This window comes from Grampus griseus (genome assembly GCF_964374135.1).
Source record: "Grampus griseus genome assembly, chromosome: 9".
Lineage (NCBI taxonomy): Eukaryota > Metazoa > Chordata > Mammalia > Artiodactyla > Delphinidae > Grampus > Grampus griseus.
In genome coordinates, this window is record NC_139003.1 from 19,480,534 (window position 1) to 19,493,954 (window position 13,421).

The following is a 13,421-nucleotide window of genomic DNA, read 5'->3' on the forward strand; positions in this document are numbered from 1 at the left end:
GTACCACAGACTGGGTAGCTTAAACAACAGAAATTTGTTTTCTCACAGTTCTGGAGGCTCAAGCTGTTGGCAGAGTTGGTTTCTCCTGAGGCCTCTCTCCTACGTTTGTAGACGGCTGTCTTATCACTGTGTCTTCACATGGTCTTCCCTCTTCGGAAGTGTGTGTCCAAATTTCCTCTTCTTATATGGACACCAGTCATATTGAATTAGGGCCATGCTAATGACCTCATTTTAACTTATTTACCTATTGAAAGACCCTATCTCCAAATTTAGTCACAGTTAGGTACTGGGAGTTAGGACCTCAATACATGAATTTTAAGGGGACACAATTCAACCTATAACACTATCATTTTAGTGTCATTCTGTAGAATGCCTAAAATCATTTGATTGATCACTATTCTCCACATTTCACATTATCTTTCTTTTATCATCTTGCGTTTTTCTTCTTCACGATAAGAAAAGTTTTCCCTCATATCACTGATTTAATTCTTCTAATGTTTTAAGAAAGACTTAATTTCCCTATTATCATTTTGGTTTTTCCTTACATTTTGTTCCTGTTGTAGCCAGTTCTTTTTGCATTTCTCCCAATCCCATTCATATAGCTCCCCATTATCATTTCATAGAAACTATATGCTTGCTACATACAACCACAGAATCGCAGTCATGTTCAACAATAAGCACATATTTTTGTGACTGGCTGATTCAGGCTAGGTAGCTCAGCTGAACATGGCTCGATTTCACATGTCTCTCCTCCTCCTCCTGGGACCAGCGCCATCATGGCAATGGCAGAGGCATGACGGGGCATGCTCCCTGGCACAAGCAAATTTCAAGCTCCTCATGTTACATGCTAACAATCAGCAACAGCAAGAGCCCAAAAATCAAAGAGAAGGAAATACACTCCTCCCACTCAACTGGAGGGGAAAGGCTGATAATTTTTAGCAAAATTCTAAACCTACTACATCATCTTGCATCTTTTGAGAAACTTGAGCTTAAGTCTCCTAAACTTCTGCTATTTTGCTTTATAAATCTTTTTCTTCAAATAAATGCTCTTCTTTGAGACCTCAACTTAATGCTTTTTCCCTAATGCTTATTCTACAGCATAAGGGAAAATAAGTATTTTTCCCTTGGGCTTATAAGGGAGTGGGGTTATTCTGTTTGTTTTTAATCCTTGCACGGGTAGAAATCTATTTAGATCTACTATTTACCACCAGACACTCTGGAAGCTATTTCCTTAGCACAGCTCCCATCTACCACTTTACTCTCCAACAAGATTGTATTCAGATGCAGTGCTGAAGTTAAGTCTAAGGTACATAACCCTTAGCTCAATTTGTGTGCCTAAGTTTTTCTAGTGCCCATCTGCAGAGAAGAGATGCAAACTTCTTTCTCTGACTAGACTGAAGCATCACACACAAAGTTGGAAATTCTGGTTTGAACAGAATAGGATTTTATAGACTTCACTCCCAGCATGCACTGCTTCCAGTGCTCCTCTCATCTATAGCCTGATGAAAAAGTATCAACAGCATATAGTGCTCAACTGCCCTCTGAAGAATCTTATGGCTATTTTAAAGGAATGTTGGAAGGACATATGATGTGCACAGCTATCTGATACATGTTAATAACGCCAACGTTCTACTGTCTTACCATCTGGTCGTATTCCCTACCAGGTCTCTCCTAACCTAATAAATGTCCTGAGTCCACCCAGGCCCTTCAACACAGGACTGTGCTACAATGAGCCCAGGCATAAAAAAAAAAAAAAAAAAAAAATGCTCTCTCTAAACCTTCCCTAAACTACTCCAGAAAGAGGACTGTCCAAAGCTGAACACAGCCCTAAGTAACAAAGAGTCTTCTAACTTCATATTCATACACCTATATTTCTCAATTAGGCGGACTTCACTATACAATTTAAGGATTTATTTTCTCTTCCTTCTGAGATATGCCAGAGGTCTCTCTGATCCACTTACAGACCCACAGTAAATGTTTCTTATGTATCTTTACATAAAAGGACCACAAGAAATGTGCAGTGAGGGAATGAACAAACTTTGAATGTCAGCCTCCAGAATGTGGAGTATTTGGTATCATAAAACTATCTTACATTTTCAGAGACAGTATGTTAAAAAGAGAAGTAAAATAAACTATAACAATATTGTGGGAAACAAATAATATTCCTTAAAATTCTACATGGCCACAAGACACTGTGGCAAAGAGCCTCTTTAACCAACCTCATCCTGCCTTTTTCCTTGTTCTGCTGCACAACTCGGCTAGTGGATTTGATGTACAGGTGCCGATGCAGCTCGTCTATGAGAACTAAGTGGAGGTTCATCTTCTTGCTGTGAAGCTCCAGCCTAAGGTCACTCAGTCCTTCCACCTGGAGCAGGGGACCCTCCAAAGACTCGACTGCAGACACCTGAAAACGGCAAAAAAAAAAAAAAAAAAGATTAAGACAATGAAATAATCTAGTAATATTATAAATAAGAAAGGCTATCTTTTAAAAGATACTGTCGGGACTTCCCCAGTGGTCCAGTGGTTAAGAATCCGCCTGCCAATGCAGGGGACATGAGTTTGATCCCTGGTCCTGGACGATCCCACATGCCGCGGAGCAACTAAGCCCATGCGCCACAACTACCGAGCCTGGGCTCTAGAGCCCGCAAGCCACAACTACTGAGCTCACGCACCACAGCTACTGAACCCCATGCGCCCTAGAGCCCGTGCTCTGCAACAAGAGAAGCCACCGCAATGAGAAGCCCGCGCACCGTAACGAAGAGTAGCTCCAGCTCGCCGCAACTAGAGAGAGCCCGCACACAGCAGCGAAGACCCAACGCAGCCAAAAATAAATAAATAAATAAATTTTTTAAAAATAAAAATAAAAGATACTGTCAAAAGAGTTTGAGAACTTTATCAGCATACTTCAGACTTTCAGTGTAATGTGGATAGGCCTAGTTCTACTCTTGAAGGGTTTAACACTGGAGACAGATAATGCTGAAGAAAACAATCATGGTAAACATGAAGGCATCTAAAGCACCTCAGCAAAGCTGTACATACTATTTATTCCCACACACGTTGCCTATCCATGGACACAAGTAAAACGACCTCCTACTGAAATAATTATGATGTTTATATCCTCACAAGATGTCCACATACTAATGATTTAGATCAACTTTTAGTCAAACTTAGTCTCTTATGACTAAGACTCAATAAAAGCACGCTTTATAATTTTCTTAATAATTCTCATGGCCATCAGGAATCAGAGCTTGGTAAGCCTAAGTCTACAGGTGTATTTACAGTCATCTCTAGCTGTTTCTCATATTCACATACACACAGAGGAAAATGCATTTTTACATGAATGTTACAAGCAGACAACAGCAGTCATCACCTCTCCTTGGACTGACTCAGTCTGATAGAAGAAACGGGATTTGAAAGGTGAACAGAAGATAAACTATGAGAAGGGAGAGTCTCTTGGCATAAAGTGCAATTTGGGAGATTTTAAGACACAAAGGATTGAATGAATAAAAATGGTGTAGGAATACCTACAACAAATGGACAAGACGAGGGATTCAGGGAATTTGGAATAATTCACTTTGAAACCAAAGTGAGAATTGCAAAGGGGAAAAAAAGACAGTATGTATTATATAATCCCATTTAAACATGTACATAAAATTTTATTTATGTCTTTCTATGTATAAAGACCTTACATATTTTTCTTAAAGAAAAAAAAAAGTGAAGAGGTACTATTCCTTGGGAGAAAAAAAGAAGAGAGAAACACAAAGACTAATAATAATAATGATAGTAGCAGTAGTAGTAGTAATAATAACAATAGTAATGGAGAAGAGTTGACTACAAGCTGAACTCAGGGAAAAGAGCCCTGCCAAGCTCCCTGAAAGAATGAACGTGCAATGACTATTCCCTGCATTGGTTATACATCTAAATGTTCCTCATTTGTACAGATAAAGGCAATAACTAATAACACTACTTAAAAAATCAAGCATTTATACAAAAACAATCAACAGATGATAGAACTCATGAAAGATCAGTGATCAAAAATGCTGATCACAGATCTATCCCAGTATATGCAGTCACTTAGGAGAGTGCGGACAGTGAACACAGAAAGCTTTGTAGCTGCCAAGTACAAACCGGCCTGAGATGGGGAGGAAAATGCAATGGCTTAGCCACAAACACATCACTTGTTTTGTGAAGTGCTATAATGAAATGTCAGCAACAAATAAGTTTCCTTAAGTTAACCAAGACAGAATCGAGGAATGAAAGAGTGACAGGCCCTGGGCCAGCTCTGCCCTCTGAAGCCTGCCAGTTCATTTTCAGGCTGAATCGCGACCGCCCCTGCTATGAGAGCCTCCCTGCCTGGCGCAAGCTGCGGGCAATTCCAAATGGAAAGGCTGCCTCACGAAATGACCAAAGTGTCCCCAAGGAGGAAAAACAACAACAAATTCATTTACACGTGTGCTCTAAAATGGATTTTAACTCAGGTCTCTAGCAGAGAAAAGAGGATGCATTAACCTTTAGTGACATCAAGATTCAGAAAATGAAAAATAATTTGGGAAACCACTGGCCCATCATGTAGCCTTATCCCTCAAGGTAATTAAATCCAGCTGAGATATTTAAGCTTAAAAACCACCCACTGCACGTCCACACTCAATTTGTTTGTAAGAATTTGCATGAAGATTTTTAACCCAAACAGCTCATGTTCCAATTACAAAACTATACGACGATGTCAACTTTCAAAGCCACTTAATTTTTCTTAAACGTAGGCAAAGCACTTAGCAACACAGTGCCTGGCACATACTGAGGGCTCCTCACATTATTTTTAACAGAACCTATTTACCATGTGGATAAAGAAACCTCGGAGGGTGTTTCCAACATGTTTTAAGGCAGCATTTTCAGTAAAGTGCTGTTTCCATCATGGAACTATTATTAATCACGTAGAAAACAAACTTTCTGAATATGTTTTCTTGACCGAAAATACAAGTACAGTTACCATATATACAATCAAGAGTAGTCTCAGAACTTCAAAGATTTAAAAACCTTACCACAAATAGGAAAATAGCCTCTATTTCTGTAGGAAGATACAGTGCCTTATTTTCTGGCCTTCACAAATTAAAAGTCTATTTATAAAGCTGTAATTATGAAAGCTAAGCAAGGCCACTGTCTTCCCTGACTCTAACCTTGCTTAGTGGTACTCGAAACAATTTGCAGAAAATAGTTGTCAATGCATATATTTCATCCCTAGAACATCAGTTTAAAAACCTGAACTTTATCTTCTGTGGTTTTAAGTAGCTTGTACCATAAAGCTTACACATAAGGAAAACTCGGTGGGGCAGCAGTCAATCCCACCATGACTGATGATTAATTCTGTTTTACTGGGGGGGGTCTGGTTTCTAGGCATTTCCTAACATTTAGCCTTTAATAGAGGACAAATCCTTAAATATCCATCTACAGTTAGAAATGTGCGTAATTACTGATAAAAATACCACCATTTTTTTCTTTAATGTATGGGAAGTGGTCATTTTGTAAATTATTTCACTGTTTTCTAAATTTAATGACTGCAGAGCACTTTTTAAATAACACACCGATGAAACATCAACAGGAATTCAAGAGATGCAGCTGGATTAAAGTGGACGGCAACAGATTAATTCTTTGAGAAATAATCAAAATCGGTTTCAGAAATGTGACATACAACAATGAATACTATCACAAATAAATATTAAAATTACAGGACAAGACACGGCAGATGAGGCAGATGAAAGATCAGACAACATACAGTGGAACTGTTCACTGGAAAATGCTGTCTTTACATCTACTCACAGATCGAAATATGATGAATTCATGTGTCAAATGATCTCTACTGTGACCTTCTAGAATTCTCAGGTATGCCACACCATTTCTTTTTTTTTGAATTTTACTTTTTTATACAGCAGATTCTAACTAGTTATCTGTTTTATACATATTAGTGTATACATGTCACTCCCAAACTCCCAATTCATCCCACCACCACCACACCCCCTGCCACCTTCCCCCCTTGGTGTCCATACGTTTGTTCTCTACATCTGTGTCTCTATTTCTGCCCTGCAAACCGGTTCATCTGTACCATTTTTCTAGGTTCCACATATATACGTTAAAATATGATATTTGTTTTTCTCGTTCTGACTTACTTCACCCTGTATGACAGCCTCTAAATCCAACCACGTCTCTACAAATAACCCAATTTTGTTCCTTTTTATGGCTGAATAATATTCCATTGTGTTAGCACTGCACTGAACACTGGATGCATGTGTCTTTTTGAATTATGGTTTTCTCTGGGTATATGCCCAGGAGTGGGATTGCTAGGTCATATGGTAATTCTATTTTTAGTTTTTTAAGGAACCTCCATACTATTTTCTCCATAGTGGCTGTATCAATTTACATTCCCACCAACAGTGCAATAGGGCTCCCTTTTCTCCATACGCTCTCCAGCATTTGTTGTTTGTACATTTTCTGATGATGCCCATTTCTAACTGGTGTGAGGTGACACCCTATTGTTGTTTTGATTTGCATTTCTCTAATAATTAGTCATGTTGAGCAGCTTTTCATGTGCTTCTTGGCCAACTATCTGTCTTCCTTGGAGAAACATCTATTTAGGTCTTCTGCCCATTTTTTGATTGGGATTTTTTTTTTAATATTGAGCTGTATGAGCTGTTTATATATTTTGGAGATTAATCCTTTCTCTGTTGATTCATTTGCAAATATTTTCTCCCATTTTGAGGGTCTGCTTTTCGTCTTGTTTGTAGTTTCCTTTGTTTTGCAAAAGCTTTTAAGTTTCATTAGGTCCCATTTGTTTATTTTTGGTTTTATTCCCATTACTCTAGGAGGTGGACCAAACAAGATCTTGCTGTGACTTATGCCAAAGAGTGTTCTTCCTGTTTTCCTCTAAGAGTTTTATAGTGTCCAGTCTTACATTTAGGTCTCTGATCCATTTTGAGTTTACTTTTCTGTATGGCGTTAGGAAGTGTTCTAATTTCATTCTTTTACATGTAGCTGTCAAGTTTTCCCACCACCACTTATTGAAGAGACTTCGGTGCTTTCACCATTGTATATCCTTGCCTCCTTTGTCATAGACTAGCTGACCATAAGTGCATGGGTTTATCTCTGGGCTTTCTATCCTGTTCCATTGATCTATATTTCTGTTTTTGTGCCAGTACCATACTGTCTTGATTACTGTAGCTTTGCAGTATAGTCTGAAGTCAGGGAGTCTGATTCCTCCAGCTCTGTTTTTTCCCCCCTCAAGATTTCTTTGGCTATTCGGGGTCGTTTGTGTCTCCACAGAAATTTTATAATTTTTTGTTCTAGTTCTGTGAAAAATGCCACTGGTAATTTGATAGGGATTGCACTGAATCTGTAGATTGCTTTGAGTGGTACAGTCATTTCACAATATTGATTCTTCCAATCCAAGAACATGCTACATCTCTCCATCTGTTTGTGCCATCTTTGATTTCTCTCATCAGTGTCTTACAGTTTTCTGAGTACAGGTCTTTTACCTCCTTACGTAGGTTTATTCCTAGATATTTTATTCTTTTTGTTGCAATGGTGAATGGGATTTTTTCCTTAATTTCTCTTCTTATCTTTCATTGTTAGTGTATAGGAATGCAAGAGATTTCTGTGCATTAATTTTGTATCCTGCAACTTTACCAAATTCATTGATTACCTTTAATACTTTTCTGGTGGCATCTTCAGGATTCTCTATGTATAGTATCATGTCATCTGCAAACAGTGACAGTTTTACTTCTTCTTTTCCTATTTCTTTTCCTTTTGTTTCTTTTTCTTCTGACTGCTGTGGCCAGGACTTCCAAAACTGTTGAATAAGAGTGGTGAGAGTGGACATCCTTGTTTTGTTCCTGATCTTGGAAGAAATGCTTTCAGTTTTTCACCATTGAGAATGATATTTGCTGTGGGTTTGTCGTATACGGCCTTTACTATGTTGAAGTAGGTTCCCTCTATGCCCACTTTCTGGAGAGTTTTTATCATAAATGGGTATTGAATTTTGTCAAAAGCTTTTTCTGCATCTATCAAGATGATCATATGGTTTTTATTCTTCCATTTGTTAATATGGTGTATCACATTGACTGATTTGCATATGTTGAAGAATCCGTGCATCGCTGGGATAAATCCCCCTTGATAATGGTGTATGATCCTTTTAATGTGTTGTTGGATTCTGTTTGCCCGTATTTTGTTGAGAATTTTTACATCTATATTCATCAGTGATATTGGTCTGTAATTTTCTTTCTTTGTAGTATCTTTGTCTGGTTTTGGTATCAGGGTGATGGTGGCCTCATAGAATGAGTTTGGGAGTGTTCCTTCCTCTGCAATTTTTGAAGAGTTTGAGAAGAATGGGTGTTAAGGTGAAGCCATCTGGTCCTGGACTTTCGTTTGTTGGAAGATTTTTAATCACAGTTTCAATTTCATTACTTGTGATTGGTCTGTTCAAATTTTCTATTTCTTCCTGGTTCAGTCTTGCATGGTTCTACCTTTCTAAGAATTTGTCCATTTCTTCCAGGTTGTCCATTTTATTGGCATAGAGTTGCTTGTAGTAGTCTCTTAGGATGCTTTGTATTTCTTCAGTGTCTGTTGTAACTTCTTTTTCATTTCTGATTTTATTGATTTGAGTCCTAACCCTCTTTTTCTTGGTGAGTCTGGCTAATGGTTTATCAATTTTGTTTATATTCTCAAAGAACCAGCTTTTAGTTTTATTGATCTTTGCTATTGTTTTCTTTGTTTCTATTTCATTTATTTCGGCTCTTACCTTTAGGATTTCTTTCCTTCTACTAACTTTGGGTTTTGTTTGTTCTTCCTCTAGCTCCTTTAGGTGTAAGGTTAGTTTTTTTGGAGATTTTTCTTGTTTCTTGAGGTAGGCTTATATTGCTATAAACTTCCCTCTTATAACTGCTTTAGCTGCATCCCATAGGTTTTGGATCGTCGTGTTTTCATGGTCCTTTGTCTCTAGTTATTTTTTGATTTCCTCTTTGATTTCTTCAGTCATCTCTTGGTTATTTAGTAATGTATTATTTAGGCTCCATGTGTTTGTGTGTTTTACGTTTTGTTTTCCCTGTAACTGATTTCTGATCTCGTAGCACTGTGGTCAGAAAAGATGCTTGATATGATTTCAATTTTCTTAAATTTACGAAGGCTTAATTTGTGACCCAAGATATGATCTATCCTGGAAAACGTTTCATGTACACTTGAGAAGAAAGTGTAATCTGCTGTTTTGGGATGGAATGTCCTATAAATATCAATTAAATCTATCTGGTCTATTGTGTCATTTAAAGCTTGTGTGTCCTTATTAATCTTCTGTCTGGATGATTTGTCCATTGGTGTAAGTGAGGTGTTAAAGTCCCCCACTAGCACTGTGTTACTGTCAATTTTCTCTTTTATAGCTGTTAGCAGTTGGCTTATGTATCGAGGAGCTCCTATGTTGGGTGCATATATATTTATAATTGTTATTTCTTCTTCTTGGATTGATCCCTTGCTCATTATGTAGTGTCCTTCCTCGTCTCTTGTAACATTCTCTATTTTACCTGATACAAGTATTGCTACTTCAGCTTTCTTTTGATTTCCATTTGCATGGAATATGTTTTTCCATCCCCTCACTTTCAGTCTGTACGTATCCCTAGGTCTGAAGTGGGTCTCTTGTAGACAGCATATATACATGGGTCTTGTTTGTATCCATTCAGCAAGCCTGTGTCTTTTGGTTGGAGCATTTAATCCATTCATGTTCAAGGTAATTATCAATATGTATGTTCCTATTACCATTTTCTCAATTGTTATGGGTTTGTTTTTGTAGGTCCTTTTCTTCTCTTGTGTTTCCCGCTTAGAGAATTTCCTTTAGTATTTGTTGTAGAGCTGGTTTGGTAGTGCTGAATTCTCTTACTTTTTGCTTGTCCTTAAAGCCTTTTTTTTTTTTTCTTTTTGCAGTACGTGGGCCTCTCACTTTTGTGGCCTCTCCCGTTGCAGAGCACAGGCTCCGGACGCGCAGGCTCAGCGGCCATGGCCCACGGGTCTAGCCGCTCCACGGCACGTGGGATCCTCCCAAACCAGGGCACGAACCCGTGTCCCCTGCATCGGCAGGCGGACTCTCAACCACTGTGCCACCAGGGAAGCCCTCCTTAAAGCTCTTGATTTCTCCATCGAATCTGAATGAGATCCTTGCCGGGTAATCTTGGTTATAGGTTCTTCCCTTTCATCACTTTAAGTATATCGTGCCACTCCCTTCTGGCTTGTAGAGTTTCTGCTGAGAAATCAGCTATTAACCTTATGGGAGTTCCCTTGTATGTTATTTGTCATTCTTCCCTTGTTGCTTTCAATAATTTTTCTTTGTCTTTAATTTTTGCCAATTTGATTCCTATGTGTCTTGGCATGTTTCTCCTTGGGTTTATCCTGTATTGGACTCACTGTGCTTCCTGTACTTGGGTGGCTATTTCCTTTCCCTTTCCTGTGTTAGGGAAGTTTTTGACTATAATCTCTTCAGATATTTTCTCAGGTCCTTTTCTCTCTCTCTTCTCCTTCTGGGACCCCTATAATGCAAACGTTGTTGTGTTCAATGTTGTCCCAGAGGCCTCTTAGGCCGTCTTTATTTCTTTTCATTCTTTATTCTGTTCTGTGGCAGTGAATTCCACCATTCTGTCTTCCAGGTCACTTACCCGTTCTTCTGCCTCAGTTATTCTGCTATTGATTCCTTCTAGTGTATTTTCATTTTAGTTATTGTATTGTTCATCTCTGTTTGTTCTTTAATTCTTCTAGGTGTTTGTTCTTTAATTCTAGATCTTTGTTAAACATTTCTTGCATCTTCTCAATCTTTGCCTCCATTCTTTTTCCGAGATCCTGGATCATCTTCACTATCATTATGCTGAATTCTTTTTCTGGAAGGCTGCCTATCTCCACTTCATTTAGTTGTTTTTCTGGGGTTTTTATCTTGTTCCTTCATCTGGTACATAACCCTCTGCCTTTTCATTTTGTCTATCTTTCTGTGAATGTGGTTTTCCTTCCAGAGGCTGCAGGACTGTAGTTCTTCCTTCTGCTGTCTGCCCTCTGGTGGATGAGTCTATCTAAGAGGCTTGTGCAAGCTTCCTGATGGGAGGGACTGGTGGTGGGTAGAGCTGGGTGTTGCTCTGGTGGGCAAAGCTCAGTAAAACTTTAATCTGCTTGTCTGCTGATGGGGAGGGCTGAGTTCCCTCCCTGTTGGTTGTTTGGCCTGAGGCAATCCAGCACTGGAGGCTACAGGCTCTTTGGTGGGGCTAATGGCGGACTCTGGGGAGTGTCCCCACACCATTTCTTAAAGGTAGAGTACTACATAATGAGCCAACCAGATGTATTTGGAAGTTTTCTTACACATATTTTCAAAAATAAATCCACGTGGGGAGAGGGGGAGGGAGGGGAGATAGATACTACCAACAAGGATTTTTTCACAGAACACCTACTATTATCTGACAGAACGTTAATGTTCTAACTCACCAGAGTTAGAAACTGCTCATCCAGACAACAGAAATCTGTCTGAGTTGAAAACAAATATTTCTTTTAGGATTACGAAGATAAGCAAACATCTACAAAATGTTTTAACACATGATATCGAACCGGACAGTATGCTTCACTATTGAAAACCTATCCATTTAGGAAACAAGTTCTGAGAAATATTTCCTTAACTCAATAATATAGGTCAGAGGTACAGTTAAAATGTACATAATCAAGAATCGTCTGGTGCTTTCAAAAAAGAAATTTGCCTTGAGTTGAGAGATCAACCTACAACAAAGGAAATCTTTGTAATTAGAAACTACAAGTGCCCTTAAATTTTCTTTCCCAAATGTCTATTTCTCATTTTCATTTTAGTTTAAACTAGGAATAATGATTTCATAGTTAAGTGTTTGTCTTCTACCAGTCTTACTCAAGCTGATTAGGTAAAAAGATCTAGTTTTGTGCTTTAACACGAACCAGTGGAAATGTCTTTAAGTAACATCAAAGTCAGCCATTCTCAACAGCTGCTTCATTGAAAGAAACGCTAGAAAAGAAACCACTGATCTTTATTTTTTTGGTTGGGGGAGGTGAGATACACAAAGGTGAATGACAACTGTAACTGTTTCTAAATAGAACTAAGGTTCAAGCCAAAAAACAAACAAAAAAATCTTTCAATTTTAAGCAAAAAAACGCAACCTGATAACTAAACCATCTGCTGGCTAATATTTTGGCAACAGTGTTCCCTACAAAAAGCAAATGTGTTGCCACTGTTGAGTCCAAAACAAATATTTCCTTCAGGACTCTGATAATTACATGGTTCCAAAGTGTTCTATCACTTTTCAATAGGTCAGTACATCTCCCTTAAGGAAGCATTTTTCTAGTAAGACAACATAACCATCCTGAAAATGTTGCCTTGGCCCAACTTACAGATATAATAGAAAGATATGAAATTAGGCTATTTTAGAGAATCGATACCATCCCTTCCCATAAGTATATAAAAAGACACAAGTCTGAACACCCTCAACTAAATAAGAACACCAAAAATCTTTGGCTATGAATAACAAAAGCAACATGCCTTGGGACCTGGGATTTACTTAGCACCCAGGTCACCAGCCTGCTGCCATGGGCCCCTGAACTGTGGGAAGGCAAACTCTGGTGTCTTCAGGCCCTAGTCCTCAAGACAGTACTCTATCTAGAATTCTCCACATTCAAGCTCAGGGGGTCCCAGATGGGCCCAAGAAGCCTCGCTCTGAATCAAGTATGATTCATACCCATCTCAACACAAGCAGGGAGGATGTTTCTCACAAGAATCCCAAATCATTCACTTACCAAACATTCCCGTTTAGCTATACCGTATTTCCCAAAGCAGAGATTTTATTCTTTATCAGACAGAAACTGGTAAAAGAGACCAAATGCAAGTTTAAAAAAACAAAAAAAAACGTGATTTCATGTATTAGTTTGAAATACGAAAATTACTGTTTTCACGAGTCAAAAATGATCAAATATCGGCTGTTTCAATCTAACAGTTTAAGGAGCCAGTCTGAAGGCTTTGATGCATCTAGGAAATCACTGTACTTTGTAGAATGTTGTGGCCCGTATAGAGTCCTAAGTATTTAACTGCATACAGAAACTAGCAACAATTTTACTTGCAGAATATAGTATCATATTATATGGGATATAAAACACAAGCATGTGACCCCAAAGGATTTTGTGCACAAAACTCCTACCTGTTAGATATAAACTTGATAATAGCACTTAAAAACTTTCTTAAGGATAAATTTCATCCACTCACTTCTGTTTATAGCATGACACGAGCCACCACATGTGGCCTAAGTAGAGGACGGCTTAGACTGCTCTGCACGCACAAGTGGTTGGTGGAGGGAGGAAGAGAGTATGGGGCTTACAAGGGAGAATAAAGGGCTCAGGCTACTGTG

General features: G+C 38.5%; 1 protein-coding gene across 1 annotated transcript in view; it reads right to left on the minus strand.

Moving 5' to 3' along the window:
- The window catches only part of EXOC4 (exocyst complex component 4), an 810,848-nt gene that overhangs the window by 753,265 nt on the left and 44,162 nt on the right, over positions 1–13,421 (minus strand). The window contains exon 4 of the mRNA XM_082661558.1: positions 2,220–2,404. Within this exon, the coding sequence (XP_082517684.1) occupies positions 2,220–2,404 (185 nt within the window). The remainder of the gene's footprint in view (positions 1–2,219; positions 2,405–13,421) is intronic.